Source organism: Geotrypetes seraphini, chromosome 7, assembly GCF_902459505.1.
Source record: "Geotrypetes seraphini chromosome 7, aGeoSer1.1, whole genome shotgun sequence".
NCBI classification, from domain to species: Eukaryota; Metazoa; Chordata; class Amphibia; order Gymnophiona; family Dermophiidae; genus Geotrypetes; species Geotrypetes seraphini.
Window position 1 is genome coordinate 114697379 of NC_047090.1, and position 19986 is coordinate 114717364.

At 44.4% G+C, this 19986-nt stretch overlaps 1 protein-coding gene across 6 annotated transcripts in view; it reads right to left on the reverse strand.

Moving 5' to 3' along the window:
• The window catches only part of MAPKBP1 (mitogen-activated protein kinase binding protein 1), a 363581-nt gene that overhangs the window by 130627 nt on the left and 212968 nt on the right, over positions 1-19986 (reverse strand). For all 6 annotated transcript variants that reach the window (XM_033951898.1, XM_033951899.1, XM_033951901.1 and 3 more), the window contains exons 14-17: positions 15204-15329; positions 11384-11454; positions 8753-8874; positions 8073-8148 (exon numbers count right to left, since the gene is read on the reverse strand). In XM_033951898.1, coding sequence (XP_033807789.1) covers positions 8073-8148; positions 8753-8874; positions 11384-11454; positions 15204-15329 — 395 coding nt within the window. The remainder of the gene's footprint in view (positions 1-8072; positions 8149-8752; positions 8875-11383; positions 11455-15203; positions 15330-19986) is intronic.

The window sequence follows — 19986 nt, forward strand, 5'->3', positions numbered from 1 at the left end:
CAACTGGAATGGTTCAAAGAATACATATTTCTTCATATGGTATTGTATTACACATTTACAAGGGTGTCTAAGGAAAAAAGTCCCACCAAGAGATGTAACCCCTGGCTTCATCAAAAGAAACTCTCGCCTTCTCCTCTGGGTTTCCCGTGCCAAGTCTGGAAACATTAATATTTTTTGTCCAAGAAATTCTTTCATTTTATTTCTAAAGAACAATCTAAGCAACCAGTTTTTATCTGGAGCAAGAGCCACAGTAAGAAGCAATGTTGCCGGAGATACTAGCTCTCTATCCGAAAGTTCCAAGATTGCTGAAACATTAAGTAGTTGATTATTCTCCTGTTGTTTAGATGGTGATTTAATAGCTTTCATTGGTAGGTAATATACTTGAGTAAGTGGTGGTAATGTATCCTCTGGAATACCCAATATCTCCAACATATAACGTTTCAACATATCCCTAGGTGTCACCGAGGCTATTCTAGGAAAGTTAATCAGTCGGAGATTATTATTACGAGAAAAATTCTTCAAAGATTCCAGTTTTCTACGCATATTTGTATTATCTTTTATTATTGCTTCATTAAGCTGTTTTGATACTTTTAACTCCTGTTGTATATTCTCAATAGAATTCTTAGATTCACCAATTTCAACTTTTATGTTTTTTATCTCAGTTTCTTGAAGAGTAATTTTATTTTCCAGCTGCAAAAGCTGGGGCTTGACAGACTTGGCGAGGTCAGCCACTAAATCCCAAATTGAATCCAGTGTTACTTCTCTGGGTTTTTCAATAACATATGAAGGATTAAAAGTTTGAATAGTCTCACCAGTTTTCAGCTGTTCCTGGCAATCCTTCTGCTGGCCTGAAGTAATCCCTGATGTTTCCAAGTCCTCGGTGTTTCTTGGACTCACCTGAAAACTCAGGGAGTCCATCTCCACGCTCCCCTCTCTGTTCTCTCTGGCCTCCGAGGGTAGATGCCTGCCTTCTCCCGGCAGCTCCTCCACTCGTGGGGAGCTGGTAACCTGAGGAGGTGGGGGAGGTGCCCTAGCGTCGGGGCTCAACGTTGTCTCTAGCCCCAAGGAGATCACCTCATTTCTGCCCCTCTGAGGCGTCTCCAGCGGGGGTGCCGACGCTGCCGGGATATCCTGCATCTGACGCAGGAGTTCTTCTATATTGTCGAATGAGGGGACCGCCGAACGCCGCGAGGCTCCAGCGGCGCTGCGACCTCTCCTCTTCGGCATTCTAGGTAGGTAAATCTGTTCAGCAGAAAATTTTCAGAAAGTCTCCTCCGGCGTGCTGCTCAGCGTCCGGGACCGTCGGCCATCTTGGATCCTCTATGTTGGTCGTCTAATCTGTTCTTTTTTTTTTTTTTTGTAACTGTTTATTTATAACAAGAGAAAAACATCTCAGCAAAACATCAGGAATATCCAACTACAATACAGGCAGGCAATCTGCAAATCAACAAATCTCCTGATGTCACCCCCCCACCCCCTCCCCCCCCTCCCCCCCCTAGTGACAGCCCCCTGCTCCCCCCAAAAACCCAAGAACACCACCAATAGGCACAATTACACCCCACCGTGAGGAAAAGTAGAAAAATCAGAAAAGAAGTGGTCCTAAGGTCACAGACCCCCAGTAAGAACCCCAAGAAGACACACCCCCACAAAACCCCTCCGGCCGAAGCCAATAACTCAGCTGACAACAGAACTATTCATCCCCAAACCTTCCATTGCCAGGTATCTCCCCCAAATATCGTGATATTGCTGCCATTTTCTAGTCAACAGGGCCGATAGCCGATATTTCTCACACACCCATCCCAATTTCTCTCGCACCAGAGCCAAAGTAGGTGAAGCAGTACTGCGCCAGTGTTGAGCCACAGTCAGCCTAGCCGCTGTAAAAGCCAAGCGCACCAATCTATCCTGGGTGTCATCTACCCCTCCAGAGGGAAACCCCAACAAGGCCACCTCAGCTCTTTTCGCGAGAGGCACTTGAAGGAGAGCCCCCACATACTTAAACACCTGGCTCCAGAAGTCTTGAATGGAGGGGCAACTCCACCACATATGAAAGAATGTTCCCCGCTGCCCACATCCCCTCCAACAGAAGGCTGTGCCCGTGGCGGACATCTTGCTCAGAGTCACTGGAGTGAGATACCAGCGCACCAGCATTTTAAGCGCATTCTCCACCAACATAGGGGCCACAGCTAAATGATGTATCCTATACGAAATAGTTTCCCACAGAGATGCCTCAAACACCTGCCCCAAGTCCCCTTCCCAAGCCAGTAAATACGCAGGCTTCCGGCCTTTATCCTGATGCACCCATTTATACAGCAGCGAAATGCAACCTCTACGCACTGGGGACCCCAAAAGCTGCTCAAAGTCAGAACAGCTATAAGCTGCAACATCTGCCCTTTTAGCCTTCTGCAAATAACTTTTCACTTGTAGATACGGGAAGAGGTCCTTAGAATCAAGCTGATAAAGCTTTTGGATCTCTGGAAAAGCACGAATGGACTCTCCCTCTATAAATTGGCCAAAGTACTGCAACCCTTTCCTTGCCCACCGCACAAATATCCCCCCATCTCTGCCCGGTACAAAATCAGAGGCAGTGCACAATGGTAAATGATGCAACCCCTTACTACGACCCAAGAGTTTGCCCACCTCTCCCTTCCACACCCTCATTGTCCAATTAGTAAACGGGTTAGAAATGCTTCCCAACTCCCGTGCCCCCAAGTCCCCCCACATAAGCGACCCTAGGGTACGAGCCCCACCCGAGCCACTCAAAACTCCCTGCTCTACCTGCACCCACAACTTCAAAGATGGCGCATGCCACTCCACTCCCGCTCGGAGTTGAGCCGCGCGGTAGTAATGCTCCAAATGGGGGAGTCCCAGACCCCCTTCCGCTTTAAACTTGAACATGGCCCATTGAGCCACCCTGGGTCGTCTACCTCCCCACACGAATCGTAAAAGGTTCCGCTGCCATCGGAGAAGATACTGTCTAGGGACCTCAATAGGTAAAACCTGAAAAAAATACAAGAACTTTGGCAGTACCAACATCCTAATAACCTCCATGCGCCCCATCCAAGACACATATAATGAGGCCCACCGATCCATATCCCTAGCTAGGGATGCTACCAAAGGAATATAGTTAAGCTGGAATAGGGATGTCCAATCCACCCCCAACTGAATACCCAGATATCGTATAGGGCCCTTAACCCATCGAAAGGGCACCACCCTCTGAATACCCGGAATATCCACTACCGGGACCGATATATTAAGGATCTCCGTTTTTGTCATATTGGCTTTAAAGCCTGATAAAGCCCCATAGTCTGTCATAAGATCCTGAAGGGATCTAAGGGACTCCGCCGAGCCCTCCACAATTGCTAAAATATCGTCAGCAAATAAGGACAATTTATGCTCACCCCCTTGAACCCGTACGCCCTTCACCCCAGAGGCTAGTCGGATCTTTTGCGCAAGAGGCTCAATCACCAGAGCAAAAAGCAAAGGTGAGAGCGGACAACCCTGTCTCGTTCCCCGCCTGAGCTCAAAAGGAGCAGAGTATACCCCATTAATTTTCACACACGCCAGAGGTCCGTTATACAAAGACAGAATCCAAGACACATATCTGGCCCCCAGACCTACATGGTGAAGAACTGCCTCCAGAAAACGCCAATCCACGCGGTCAAAGGCCTTCTCGGCATCCACCGCCACTGCTACCCAAGGACCTCCACTGCGTCGGGCCTGCCAAATCAAATTCAAGACTTTGCGGATTCCATCTGCCGCCTGCCTTCCCCCTATGAATCCCACCTGATCTGGGTGAATAAGTGTCGGCATGTGAGGGGATAAACGATCAGCCAGCACTCGAGCCAGAATTTTGGTATCAATACCCAACAGTGAGATAGGCCTGTAGCTCCCACACTGAGTGGCATCCTTCCCTGGCTTTGGTAAAATCGTGATCCCAGCCAGCCGCATATAAAAGGGCAATTGGGCTCCCTCTCTCAGATTATTGTATAACCGCACCAACAACGGAGCCACCAATGTAGACATCTTCTTATAAAACAACCCCGTGAACCCATCTAAGCCCGGTGATTTCCCCGGTCTCAATTGTCTAATCACAGTATGTACCTCCTCCAGCGTAATGTCCTCATCCAGCCCCTGCGCTTCACAGGCCGTAAGGGATGCCAAGCCCAAATCCTGAAGATACTTCCCAATTTCTTCCCCCGACCCCTGACTCTCTGGCGTATAAAGCTGCTGATAGAATTCACGAAATCGTGCATGAATAGCCCCCTCAGCTGTCAATGTTTGTCCCGAGCCATCCTTAATAGCCATAATATTAGACTGCGTCTGCTGCAGGCGCAGACGATGAGCCAGCAATTTCCCCGCTCTATTACCAGATTCAAAGAACCTTAAACGAAGACGTTCAAGATTGAATTGAATCTCCTCATCCTCCATCTTCCCCAATTCCGCCCGAACTTCCCTTATCCGAAGCCCAAGGGGAGCTCCCCCCTGGCCCCTCTTATGTTGATCTACCAGTTGACGTAAAGTCTCTCTCAGACTCCGTTCCTTTTGCAATTGAAGCCTCTTTTTATGAGCGGCCATAGAAATAAGCTCCCCCCGCAGTACGGCCTTCAAACTTTCCCATATTGTTATCGGAGAGTAGGAATCAACATTATTATGCTCCAAAAAGTCCTCAATAACCTGTTCCACCTTGCGGACCATCTGCGGATCTTTCAATAAACTATCATTCAATCTCCAGTAGTGATCCCCTACTCTCGAAGCTCCCCATCGCACATCCATCCAAATGGGAGCATGATCTGACCAGCCAATGTCCCCAATGGAGGACCCCATTAGTCTACCCCCCCATCCCTTATCCAGATACAGCATGTCAATTCTAGTATAGACCCCATGAACAGGGGAATAGTACGTATAATCTTTATCCATGCAATGCTGAGATCTCCACCCATCTACAATATTGAGTACGTCAACCAAGTGTTTAAGGCGTTTCCTATCGGACTTAAGCCGGTCCCCTCCAACCCCCGTAGAGTCCCACCTGGGATCCATAACTAAATTAAAATCCCCTCCCACAATCACCGACCCCTTTTTAACCTGCAGTACCTTGGCCAATACCTCATCGAAAAAAGAACCCTGTTTAGAATTCGGGGCATATACATTCACCAGGGTGACTACCTCCCCATTTATCTGCCCCACCCAAATCACCCAGCGCCCCCGCTCATCCCTCCATTCCCGTTCAGGCACGATCTTAAGACGTTTAGCAAACAAAATGCCCACCCCTGCCTTTTTCCTTTCTATCCTATTAGAGGCCCAGACCCTTCCCGGATATTCTCTATACTGTACCAGCTTCTCCCCAGGACGCACAAAATGCGTTTCCTGAATGAAGCTGATATCAATACGCAGCCTTTTCAACTCCTTCAACAAAAGCTGGCGTTTACGTGGCATATTGAGGCCCTTAACATTGAAACTGCCCAATCTCAAAGAATCAGGTCCCATGACCCAAGAATCCTGCCCCACACCCTGCATCTCTCTTCCCCTTCCCCCCACTCCAGATCCAAAAGCCCATGCTGTCACCTACCCATCCCCCTATCCCCACCCCCCACCAGCCCCACCCCCCTCCCAACCCTACCCATATCCACCTGCTCCTCAGCCCTTCCATGACTCCGGGTGACCCCCCCCCCAGCTCATGAACCCCTCATCCATTCCCCCTCCCCTCCCCAGCCCCCCAACAAGCATTCATCCTCAGTCTCACTCCCATAGGCACCCTCTCACACTCACCCCCATGAAGAAAGCCCCTCACATCCAACCCCCCACACAGTCCCAGCCACACATCTGCCCAGTCAAGGCATTGACAGTCCCAATTGTCCAAGTGCAGCCAAGCAGGATCCGCCATCGTTCACTCGCCACTGCTCACTCGCCAGTGCCATTGGAAGGTCCCGCTCCGCCTCTTCCACATGGTTCCTCCACCGCTCGACCACCAGCACCCGGCTTTCGGGACCTGGTCACACGCTCTCTCCAGCGAAATTTCTCTGACTGCTGGGTCCCTTGCCGGTCCGACATCAGGACCTCTCCAGTAAGGATCCCCTCCTTCCGCAACAGTTTGCCAGCCTCCGCTACAGTGGTCACTTTCTTATGGACCCCGTTGATAGTGAAAAGGAGCCCAAAGGGGAACAGCCATCTATATCTGAGGTTGTTCTGCTTCAGGATCATCACGATCGGGCGAAACTCTCTCCTGCGTTGCAAAGTAATAGCAGAAAGGTCCTGAAACACCTCCACTTTATGGGTCTTCCACTCAAACGACCCCAGATCACGGGCCTTGCGCACCATCCGCTCCTTGTCTGCATAATTGTGGAGACATGCAATAATGTCCCTTGGATAGTCATCTCGCTTGGGTCCCAGTGTGCGATGAGCCCGATCCACTTTCAAGACCCCACTGGGCTCTCCGCCGTCGTCAGCCAGGGAGAAGAGAGAGTGATATATCTCCTGCACCACCTTCACCGCATCTGCAAAATTCGCCGATTCTGGTACACCGCGGATGCGGACATTATTCCGGCGGGACCGGTTTTCCAAATCCTCCACCCGGTGGTAACAGTCCTGCCAGTCCTTTTGGGCTGCCTCAAATGCCCCACTCAAATTTTGTACCACCTCCTCCTGCTCCCCCATTCTCCTTTCAGTCTCCTCCACTCTCCCCATGAGGTCGGCTATGTCCCTCTTGATTTCTTTCACTGCATCCCGGATTTTCCCTTTGACTCCAGCAACTTCCTGCTTAATGTCGCAGACCCATTGCTGGAGGTCTGCTTTAGTCACAGCTGCGGATGATGATTCCATTCTCCGCAGTCTCGGAGAAGACCCCCTCTCCGACTCTTCATCGGACCCGCTCTCCCCGGACTCACGCTGGGACGCGCACGAGGCTCCGCGCGACTGACGCAGGCCGCTCTTTTCTGGCGCCTTCTCGTGCGGTCTCCCTTCGTCGGGTTTCTTTTTAGACGGCATATTCTGAAGCCGCTCCGCTGCACTCGCACTGCTCACCGGGTACCCCGCTCGCTACCGCGGCTTGCCTGCTCCTGATCGGGGGAACGTTCGCTCGAGGATCAGAGCTCCGGCTCTAACCCGCCATTCAGGGTGGTGACGTCACCGGAAGTCCGTCTAATCTGTTCTTAATCAATTTTTCCATGAGTTTACTCACTATTGATGTGAGACTCAATGGTCTATAATTTTCAGCCTCCGACCTACCTCCCTTTTTGTGGAGTGGGATAACGTTGGCAGTTTTCCAGTCTAGGAGTACTTTTCCCTTGCTCAGGGAAAGATTGAAGAGCACAGCCAACGGCTCTGCCAGGACATCGCTCGATTCTCGAAGTACTCTAGGGTGTAGATTGTCTGGGCCCATAGCTTTGTTCACTTTTATTTTGAAAGCTCACGGTAGACTTCGCTTGCAGTAAATTCCATGTCCTGGAATGGGTCTTCCGAACCCCCCCTTGTCTGTAGCTGAGGACCGGATCCTGGCGCTTCACAGGTGAAGACTGAGCAGAAGTAGTTATTGAGTATTTCTGCTTTGTCTGCATCTGAGTCTGTAAAGTTACCGTCAGGTTTCTTTAGGTGCCCAATACCGCTTGTGTTCTTCTTCCTGTTGCTAACGTATTTGAAAAAGGATTTCTCCCCCTTCTTTACCTGCCTAGCTATGTTTTCTTCCATCCGGAGTTTAGCCTCTTTGACTGCCGTTTTAATTTTTCTGGATTTTGCCATATAGGATTCTTTAGCTTCAAATTGCTGTGATTGTTTGTAGGTAACGAATGCTTTTTTTTTTTTTTGTTTTTACTAGCTCTGAGATCTCCGCGGAGATCTAATTCACATTAAATCCCTGATATAAATTCTTTGGTTTTCCTTGTCTACTAGAAATGTTATAAAATTAGGAAATAAATATGTCCATATTATTGTATGAAAATGGAATATGTTTAAGAGAGCAATTAGAATATCCAGAAAAAAATGATTCATGTGACTGAAGTATATAGGTATAATCAAACAACTCTGTCCAAAACTGACATTTTCTAACTAGTAAAGATACTATTTTACTTAAGACGGCTTACTTTAATGAGTGTCCCATCCTCACTTTGTGACCCTTTGTACAGCTTCTTCTGCTTCCCGGAACTAATGTTAAAAATCCTAGAAAACAGAGAGACAGAATTACCCCAGAGGTTAAGATCTTTTCTCACTTCCAGGATGGTACTGCCTCCTTACAATTACCCAAATATTTGCTCCTCTAATATATTCCTCTAGTCAAGGAGTTCTCAACCCAGTCCAAGTAGTCAGGTTTTCAGGATACCCAAAATGAATATGTATTAACACAGATCTACTCTGCATATAATGGAGGCAGTGCATACAAATTTATTGTGAATTGTCTGAAAACTAGACTGGTTTGGTGTGGTCTAAGGACAGAGTTGAGAACTCCAGCTCTAGTCCCATACATTTTAATAGGAAACTAAAGCACATTCTTCATTTTCCCTTAAAGAATGTCATTTTCAAAATAATTTCTGCAGGCAAAATAGGCCTCCATTGCTTAGGTATAGCTGAGATTCTAAACTGTCTTGGGTGGGAAATATCTACCACACCTGTATGTAACTCTCCTCGAGCTTAGATTTGGAAGAGTAATTATATCTAAATCAAAGTGAAAAAGAGAAATTATTTACAAGAGAGAACGTAGAGACAGAAATTTTTTTGATCCTTGTCATAAATTTAGTGCTTATATTTCCCATGATGCTGAACCAACCTGATGTTACGGTCTTGACACCCAACAGCAGCATACTTCCGGCTGGGGTCTACATCCATGTCATACAAAGTGGTTTTCCGAACAATGTGGTGTGTTCTAGTGAAACGAACCCCTTCTTCTGACTAAGCACAATGACAAGAAAAAACCCAAGAACTACTTTCAAAACTCCAGATTCCAGCATCAGTTAATCATTTGGCAAATTCTATCGACCCAACATTCAAAACCAACTTGTGTGTTTGCCAACATCCTGTAGACACTTAATTGAACTAGCTGTATATTTTTTAAACCTATATTGATAGCATAAGAAAGTGGGCTTGGTTAGAGGAGGAGCAAGGGTGGGTCAAATAATTTAGCCATTTTCTGGATAAGGTATATACAGTGGTGTATCAAGGGAGAGCGGTCTGCCCCAGGTACAGACCATAAAGGGGTGCTCCTGGGGTCGACATCATGATCCTTGAACTTCACTGCTCTGCCAGCAACAGGCCTTCCTCTCTGCCTGCCTTTGCGGAAGCAGGATGAAGGGCCAATGCCAGCAGAGCAGCAAATTAAGGCTGCTGACAATGAAATAACGCTCTGAACATGCTTCTTATGGCCTGCTGGGGCCTTTCCTTTGCCGCATCGCTGATGACATCACTGATAACACAGCAGAGAGAAGCCCTGTGGAACAGGCTACAAAAATTCTCACGGTGGGGTGGGACGGGATGGGGGGAGGGATCGAAAGCTGCTGCACATTGGGGGAGAGAGGAAGAATTGTTGGACGTGGGCTGGAGAAGAGGAAAGGAGATGCAAAAAGAGGTAGAAAAGGTTGAGAGGGAGAAATCCTGCATATATGGTGGAGCGGAGTGAGAAATGCATGGAAAAGAGGGAAGGAGAAATGTTGGACATAGGGTGGAGGGCAGGGAGAGATAGTGCATGGGGAGAGAGAAAGAAATGTTGCACATGATGATGGAGGAGAGGAAGGGAGAGATGCTGCATGGAGGGGAATAGAGAGGTTTGACCCAGGGAACAAGGCAGGAAGAGAGAGAGATGGTAGACAGTCGGAAAGAAACAGAAATACTGGATATGACAGTGGAAGGGAAGGTACAGACATGGAAGATGGATGGTGAACATGGAGAAAATAAAATACAACGTCAAATAGGCAGGAGACCCCAACGAGTGAGTTAATAGAAGACAAACCAGAAACCAGAGCCTGGGACCAACATGATTTGAATAATAAAATGATCAGACAACAAAAGTAGAAAAAATATTTTTACTTTTTATTTTGTGATTATAATATGTCAGATTTGAAATGTGTACCCTGCCAGACATGCTGTCAAGACAGTGAGTGTGAGCTAAGACCTAAAAGAAAGAGGAAAAGTATTTTTTTGTTTATTTTGTTTATACCACAGCGCTGTGTAGGGTTGGAGAGGTTGGAACCCTATGTAATGTTATATTGTTACACTGTGAATGTTAAACTGTATTCTGTTTTGAGGAGGACGGGATATAAATATAAATTAATAAAATTACTAAACATATTTTTTATAAGGAGGGGATGTTAAAAAATAATCGTTCCCAGGTGTCACATACCATGTCTACCAAAACATCTGATGCGTAATTATAGTTGATCTTTATTGTACGAGTTCTCTATACCTGTACTTTGCAACTCTTCCCCAACAACATCCCCAGGAATGTCCACAGGCAACATGAATATATGTTTGTGCATTACTGTCCAAAACTTTCAAATACCCAAAGGGTAATATCAATCAATCACTGTTATCACAATCACCAAATATAACCCAAGAAAAGTGGGTAGCACTACAACCAATTGCCTACAACCCCACAATTGCAGGCAAAATCAATAAATATATATACAATATGTAGTGAGGTCTCAGTGCTACAGTCCAAGCTATGATGCGCTGAAAACCAGAGCTCCTGGCTTAACGTGTAAAGCGGGACTCTTTTTCAAGTCACCAGCGGCATTTCAAAAATCAGTGGCTTGACACATTTTCTACAAATTATGTCCTTTACAGCTCCCGAAGAAGGGTATCGACCTGAAACTGGACCAGTTGAGCTAAGTTATAAATGTGGCGTTTTTGTTATGCCGAGTTTGGAAATTGAATTAATATTTTAGAATAATGGACATGCAAATACTGGGCAGTTACCTCAGATAAGTGCATCTACCTCGCTGGTTTTGAACACTAAACTTGAAACACTGCAACTTTTTGCTATAAATTATTACTTTTGTTTTAGCACTAGCACTTTATATATTATTAATTATTATGAGTTGTGCACAAGTGAGGTCCATGATGGTGCACAGCATGACTTGAAAGAGTCCCGCTTTACACGTTAAGCCAGGAGCTCTGGTTTCCAGCGCACCATAGCTTGGACTGTAGCACTGAGACCTCATTACATATTATATATATTTATTGATTTTGCCTGCAATTGTGGGGTTGTAGGCAATTGGTTATAGTGCTACCCACTTTTCTTGGGTTATATTTGGGGATTGTGATAAGTGTGCATTACTGTCAGCACAAATACTTACAATAAATATAGATGTGCAATTTTAGAAAATTTCCTTTTCCCATAGGCATAAGAAACTTAACATTTAGAAAAAGCCCTTCTAAAATGATTTCCACAGTGTTTTATAGTTACCTTCTGAGCAGTTCGGAAGTACACACTCTTATCTGCCCCACAGCTGATCATTCGTACTTTCCCATCATTAGCTGCAAGAGACAGATGGATAGACAAAATACAAACAGTTCTCAAAAAATCTATCCAAAATACTGCTTTTGTGACATATCCTTTCTTCAGTGAGCACTTAGCTGGGGAAAAGTAAAAAAGGTAACATAGTAGATGATGGCAGATAAAGAAGTGAGTCTCATGCAGTTTGACCAGCTGTACTATTTAGTATAAGCCTGGCAGACTGGAGAGTATTATTGCTTGTTTAATTCATGTTTTGGATTCATCATCAATGGTTCTGTGTCATCTTAGGTAGATGTATAGTGAGTGGGTAGACTATATTTGTAATAATGTAATATAAATTTTAAAAATACACTTTTACCAACTATTTGCAAATCACCTTGAATGACAAAGGCCAGTATGGTGGTATATAAGCTTTTAATACAAATTAAAAACACAATAGCAGATGATGGCAGATAAAGAAGTGAGTCTCATGCAGTTTGACCAGCTGTACTATTTAGTATAAGCCTGGCAGACTGGAGAGTATTATTGCTTGTTTAATTCATGTTTTGGATTCATCATCAATGGTTCTGTGTCATCTTAGGTAGATGTATAGTGAGTGGGTAGACTATATTTGTAATAATGTAATATAAATTTTAAAAATACACTTTTACCAACTATTTGCAAATCACCTTGAATGACAAAGGCCAGTATGGTGGTATATAAGCTTTTAATACAAATTAAAAACACAATAGCGGCTACAGTTGGGCTCCAATCCTTAAACAGATCCTGAAGAACTGACTGCCAAACACTGCTGTTGCACTGAAAGTTATTACTTCAACAAAAGCTTGAAAAATTGTAGTCTGAGCTCTACATTATGGCTTTGCAATCTCTTCAGTTCAGGTATATCTTAAATTATTTACCAACACAGCTATAGTCCAGACATTAATGGCCTTTACGTGCCCTTAAAACATTGGAACTACTCAGTGATGGCACGAGCATTTAGAACCCTAGGTCAGCAGTTTTCAACTTTTTCATGTAAAGGGCTGCAGTGTAAATACAAGAAAGCTCCAAAAGCCACCAAAGGATTTCAAACATATACGTATTGCTAATCTGGTAAACTGCCTTGACCTGCTTGTTCAGACTAGGTATTAAATTTTAAAAATTAATACCAACATTGATTCTACAACACTACAAAACTCACTTATTTTGGATTATCAACAGAAGCAAGCTGCATAAATAAGACACTTGAAAAACACTTAAAGATTGTTTGCAGTTACTATATCAAGTGGGCAAGATTGAAATTAATGCATTTACAGGATTTGAAACGCTTTTTAGCCAATTGTTTGAGGGCCTTAATAGAAGACTTTGGGGACCACATGCAGCCCTGGGCCTGCTTGTTGGAGGCCACTGCCCTAGATGAGCCTTCAGCTTTGCACCCCCTTCCTCCCCTCCCCCTCAATGGCAGCTCAAGACTATGCCCCCCACCCGCCAGTGACGCAGCAGAGAGAAGGCCCTGGTGGGGCAGGCTGCAAGCTTCCTGTTCAGAACACTACCTCTGTTGACTGGCCATGGTCGCTGCTGCTTTAGGAGGCCTGGAGGTATGTCAGGTCTCACTAGGGGGTGTTGATCACTGAATTGGTAAGTCCAATTTTTTAATCGAACAAATCGATTCAATTGATTCACCAAAGTGAATCGGTGAATCGAGCAGCAGTACTCATTACTGAAGGAGAAAAGGAACACAAGAGAGTTCAACTACTACAAAACATGAACTGCTAAGAAAGGGCAAGTGCACTGTTAAAACAGCTACACTGGCTGCTGATGAAGAGAATACAGTTCAAGATGGCATGCATAGTTCACAAGGTGATATACGGAGAGAACTCAGAAGGCCCTACACTCCTTTTACAATTCACGCTCAACGCAATGCTACAAACTGTCAATTCCTTCTCCTCATCAAATACGAAGAAAGAAGATATTTGAATCCACCTTCAAGTACCAAGGACCTCATATCTGGAACAAACTACCGATACACCTAAGACAACCCATCAACTACCTCAAATTCCAAAAGAAACTAAAGACTTACCTCTTTTCTTTGAACCCTCCACTCTCCTCCTGAACTAATGATCATGCTAACAATGTAACCTAAGAACTTGACCCAAATCTTATTGTAAATCGCATTATATAAGACATAGTATTGTATTGTATTGTTGTATTGGGGTTTAAAAATATGTTTGTACAAGTTCCTGGAAGAAAACCCCATAATCTGATATTAAGATAGACATAGGGAAAGCCACTACTTATCCCTGGGATTAGTAGGATGGAATTTTGCTACATTCTGAGATTCTGCCAGGCATTTGTTACCTGGATTGGCCACTGTTAAAAGCAGAATGCTGGGCTACATGAATATAATTGCATATTGGGTCAGACCAATAGTCTACCTCCTTGTAGTCCAGGATTGCTCTTCTCTTCAGAGAACAGCATCTACAGATGCACCGTGTACTTTACCTATCACTTGAGTACTCGGTAAAAACCCATTACCTCATGAGAAAAGGGCTCAACTCAGTGGACCTTGGATCTACTGTTATAATTTTCTTTTATCTTTGCTTATTATATTATGTATGTATTATTCCTCTCCTCCCTGGATAAGGGTAGACTATAAATAATAAATCTAAATTTAATCTAAACTCAACTATGTTAGTTTTCCCATGTTCACTCACACAAGAAATATGTAGCAGGGAGTGATAGTTGTGGATCAAATAGAATGAATGAGGAAAGCCATAGAGTGTGACAGGGGGGACAAATTTGTCCCCATCCTTGTGGGATCTGTGAGTTCTGTTACTTTGTGAGACGCTTTACAGCAGTTGACGATTCTCGGCGCATCGGACCTTTTGGTTTATGACATTTTTATTCTACAATTTTTTGTGGCATATTTTTCAAAACCTTTTTTCCTCTTGGACCCCCGACGAAGGTTTGTCCGAAACACGGACCGTGTCGGGTCCATTGTTCGGTAAAAAGGTTTTTATATATTTATATTTATCACAATAAATTTTGCCTGCATCTTGTACACATCTGCAGTTCTTTTTTTGTTTGTTCCTGGTTGGTTTTTTTCTGCAGACAAGGTTGGACCTTTCCTCCCTTTTTGTAGTTCTGTTCCTGCCACATTCCTGCAAGCTCTGTCCTCATCTACACAAGCCCCAAACACTTATAAAGTGTTTGAGGATTTTGCAGATGAGAACAGAGCTTGCAGGCATGGGGCAGGGACAGAACTTGTGGGGACAGGGATGGAGACAAATTTGTCCCCATGTCATTCTCTAGGGTTGACAATTTTCAGATTCTTCCTGGGTTTCTCTTTGAAATCCCTTCCCCAGCAGAGACAATGGATACTTAAGTATCTGCACAGTTTGCAGGAGTAAATTCCTTCTCAAAAGTATACACAGAGTTAAAAATAAACTCCCCAAATGTACTTTGCCAAAATGATCCTGGGAACCCCCTTTTTTTTCCCCTGTGGGAGAACCATTGGTCTGCACTGAGGGGTAGGGAGGAGCAATTTTCAAAAATGCTTTCTTTGATACTCTTCTGTTCCCCACCATGTCTGCTAAGAGGTTGTCTGCATACCCACTAGCTGGTTTGCTTAAGACACACCAAAATTTACTCTCCTTTTGGTCTTCAAATCACAGTCCCTTATTCTAGATCATCTTCACCAAAATCCTTTTGAAAGTTGCCCATGCTTTGATTAAGCAGAAGCGTCTGAGAGCTCACCACCTGTGCTGGAAGAGTTGAGTGCATATCTCACCTGCAAACTTCACAGATGTGATGGAGGAGGAGTGTTCATCCAGAGTTTGCTGCAGGCTGTAGTCCTTCCCAGCATCTAAGACATGGATCAATCTATCTCGACTGGCAGTCGCCAACAGGTTTAGCCCTATCATGTAGGCAAGCAAACCCATAGACAATTCAGTTGCTTAAAACTAGAAATAGATTTTAGTGTTCATAAAACCCAAATATGAGTAGCTGCAGGTAGAAATCATGTAGATATGTACACCTAGGACTAGATTCTCAAAAATTTACGTTAAAAACCGATGGGCCACTGTCACAATCATTATTGTAACGATTTTAAAAAAGTGAGTTATTCTTTAAAAAAAAATATCATGCAAATGAGGTTGGCAGCGAGTTGTAAAGGTTTGCTAGTGATAGCGATGGGCACATGCACAAAATAAATGCAACCCCCCTCCAACAAATCAAGCCGCCAAAGTCAAGCAACCCCACCACCCAGCAGCAAGAGAGATGCTCATTTCCTCCCACCACCAAGCAACGAACCCAACACCCTCCCAGCAGCGGGAGAGATGCCCATTCTCCCCTGCCACCAAGCAACACAACTCCCAAGAGTGGGAGAGATGCCCACTCTCTCTTGCCACCAAGCAAAACATATCTTGCAACACCCCTCCAGCAGCAGGAGAGATGCCCACTCTCTCCTGCTGCCAAGGAACGCACCCCCCGACACCCCCCCGGTAGTGGGATTGATGCCCACTCTCTCCTGCCGCCAAGCAATGCACCCTGATACCTACCTGGCAGTGGGAGAGATACCTACTCCCTCCCGCCGCCATGCAACCCCCCCCCCAATAACACTCTGACCCCTCCCGTTACTTATGATGGCTGGCTGGAAGAATGCGTACTCCCTCCAGTCAGTAGGCCCACCTCTTCAAAATGGCAGGCCTTTCCCTCCCTAGTGCAACCTGGACACCGTGGAGGGGCCTAAGGCTCTGACTGGCCCGGGTTTTTTAAGACCCCTTCTATGGGAGGTGCCTGGGCCAATCAGATAGAATTGCTTGGAGTGATCATTTTAATATCACATTTGCACGGCAGCATTGGAGACTGATAGAAAACTTGAAAAAGACTTCAGTAAGCCTTTGATAATCCGCCGCTAAAATACATTCACATTAAACAGGCTGGAACCAGTTTAGCGAGCACATTTAAGGCAGATTTTAATTTTGAGAATCTGCCTCCTAGTTCTGCCAATGCACCTCAATCCTGACCTGCAACACTTCTCGCTGTCCTAGTAGCACCAGCACACTCCTAAATAATGCATTTCATTTACAGCTGCCAACTCTCCTCCTCTTGCTCAGTACCAAATTCCTTCCCAGATAGATTTGCCAATGTACATTCCAAACACTACCCCCAGTTAATCACTGCCAATACAACTCACTCATAACTTGAAAGTCTGACAGTTTTGCTCCTGAGTAGATCTGGCTGATTTTTTGCAAAATGTTATTAAATTTTAGACACAAAACGCAGAATGAACAACCCCACGGTAAGAGTCAATAAAAGAAAGAAAGTGGGGAGGAAACTGTACACATCAACCCATGAATATGTTGAGTTTCAAATTATTTATTCAATATAATACATATATGAATAAAGAAATATCAATCTATATAACATATCCTGTTGTGGGTCCTTTCAGACTCTTTTGTACAAGAGATCTGAAACTCATCACTGTCATAGGTTGATGTGTACAGCTACCTCCCCACTTTCTTTCTGGTTTTGGTTTTTTAAAATTAAATTTTAGACAGCACAAAGTAATGCAAAAGCTCTGCATGGCACATAATTCACACACACATCCATGGCTAGAGCTTATACACTATGGGGCTCATAATCGAAAGAGAAAAACGTCTAAAAACCGGCCTAAGTCAGCACTTGGACAAACATTTCTCTAAAACGTCCAAGCGCCGATAATAAAACCGGGTTTTGGACGTATTTCTAAATGATCTAGGCCTTCATAGTGCCGCTCAATGTTCAAAGCTAAATGGGGCGTTTGGGAGGCACGTTGAGGGCGGGAGTTGGGCCGGCTTAGACTTAGTTGTACAGCATGTATAACCGAAAGTTTAACAACAGAGCCTAGATGGAACTTGGACGTTGTGACTTAGACCATGTAAAACATGGTCTAAGTCACAAAAACCCACCTAACTCACCAGATAAGCACTGAAAACACATAACACAGACCCCCACACACTACCCCAGTGATCATCAACCCCCCCACCCCCATAAAAATTTTATTCACAACTTTAAATTTCAGCCTCCAGACCATCATCACCTGGCCACCTGGCATAGGAAAGCCTAGTCATCCAGCCCAGAGGCAGCTTAAGTCACCTTGGGGGTGGGTTAGGGACCCATAGAGAGGAGGACCCATGCCTATAAGCCCCTGTAATCACTTCATTGATACTTAAACATGTGCACTCCCCTATACATCACCAAAACCCTTTTTTACTGGCATATAAGTGGCTCCTGCAGCCATAAGGGCTATTGGGGTAGTAGATAAGTGGGTCTAGGGGATTCTGGAGGTGGTTTGGGGGGCTCACTGTCACCTATAAGGGACCTGTAGTGAGGAGAAGCCATGGCACCCTTTTTGTGCAGTTCACATCAGTGCCCTGTGAGGTACCCCACTATTAGGGTGGCATGTCTGGGTGTGTAGTCCATCACTTTGCAGACCCCGCCCACATCCAACAGGGCTTGTTCTAGGCATTTTGGACTTGGACGGAAAGTTGGACGGAAATGTGGTATAAAGATGGATGATTTAGCGGCTTGGACGATCAGATCGGCAGGACGTATAATTAGACGATTTTCGAAAGTAAAAAAAAAGTTGGACGTATCTTTCGAAAATGAGTCTTAGGCTCCTTTTAACTTTGGACGACTTGCGAGATGGATGTAAACGGACTTAGACGTCCCTTTTGATTATGCCCCTCCACGTCAGAAGGGGAAAATAATCTAAATATTTACTGTTGTTTAATACAATTGTTGCCACAAAATATGCTGTGCACATTGCCAGAGTAGTTATGACTGCACAAATATTAACACAAATGAGAAATGGCTCAACTACTTACCCACGCCTTTAGCTTCCAACCTAAAAGGTTCCCAAAATGCTCAGCCCATCCAGAGATTAAACCATTTCTCATTTTGAAGCTACAGTAACCAAGATTGTATCCTAGCTAAATCTAGGGCTTCTTTTATTAAGGTGCGCTAGCGTTTTTAGCGTGCTCTAACCCTCGCGCTACTCGTAAAAATAACGCCAGCTCAATGTTGGCGTTAGCATCTAGCATGCGTGCTAAAACCACTAGCGCAGCTTAGTAAAAGAAGCCCCTAGTTTCTCTCAAACAGTACAAAACCAAATCTCAATAGACAAAGATGGTTTAATAGCTCTCTTCTAATTTCTTGCTACTACCTAATGGTGGCTGATTTAAGTGAGAAGTCTACATACAGCACAGTTACTTACCGTAAACAGGCGTTATCCAGGGACAGCAGGTAGATATTCTCATGTGAGTGACATCATCCACGGAGCCCAGTACGGACAGTGAAAAGTGTATTATCACTTTAAGCTTTTGAAAGCTTTTACACTGCCCGCACCATGCATGCGTGAGTGCCTTCCTGCCCGATGCCAGCTTGCGAGATCATCAGTTCTATGCCCAAGCAAAGAAGCCAAGCAGAGGAGGTAGGTAGGTTGTGAGAATATCTGCCTGCAGTCCCTGTTATGATAAGTAACTGTGCTTTATCCTTAGACAAGCAGGCAGCAGAGAGTTGGGTTCCAAGAACTCATAAAAATTCGAGTTGCCTTGCAAAAACCTAGACCTAATGTCTGATACGAGAGTGCAGAGGCAAGGGAAGGAACAAAATGGAAAAAATGAGTAGAGGAACTTCATGCTCTACTAGAGGTAAAAGGAGGACCTGAGAAAACCTATAGGCATGGATGTTGAAAAAAATAATAAACGACCTCCTAGAAGCAGACAAATCTAAATGTAGGCGATGGAGATGCCAAAAAGATTGAACCACCAAATAAGAAAGGACTACTGGCTAATGCACCCATATGGACTAAAGGAGCAGTTCAAACCAGTCACGTTCCAGAGTATATATGAATGAAAAGGGAAAGGAATTTGTAAGCAAACGAAAGCATGAGTTTCATGAAAAGAACAGCCTTAGAGGATAAAAAGGAAGAGCTATCCTAGAAGGAAAGAAAAATCAATTCTATGAAGTATAAAATTAGAATTTAAATGAAGCACTTTTTCTTAATGATTCGATTTAAATGTGAGATCAATCAGTATACTTAATTAGTTGAACAATCACTTTTTGTTCCACCTATGGCTCTCATTCAAACAATTTCATGCACCGATTTTAGTGATCCTCAGAAACACCACCTTGGACTCATAATTCATTGTTCTAGGCTTTAAGTGCTATTTCCTCGCCGGGTCGTTTTAAATTCATAACAATAATATTTTAGTGTATGAATAAATAGTTTAGCATTGAATATTAAGATATAACTTATCTCAAATGTGGTCTTCCTTAATGGGATAACTTTGCCAAAATGTTTCACTACCAAGTTTTTTCAAGGCCGTTCATCCTTGCACTAAAATTGGTGCATGAAATTGTTTGATTGAGAGTCATAGGTGGAACAAATAGTGATTGTTCAACTTATTAAGTATAAAACTAGAATGACATAGTGGCTTACTGTGGAGAAACAACCTCTTGATAAATATATATATATATATACATATATTTTTAAATCTCACGAAGGCTGAGAAAGGATTGTAACAAGC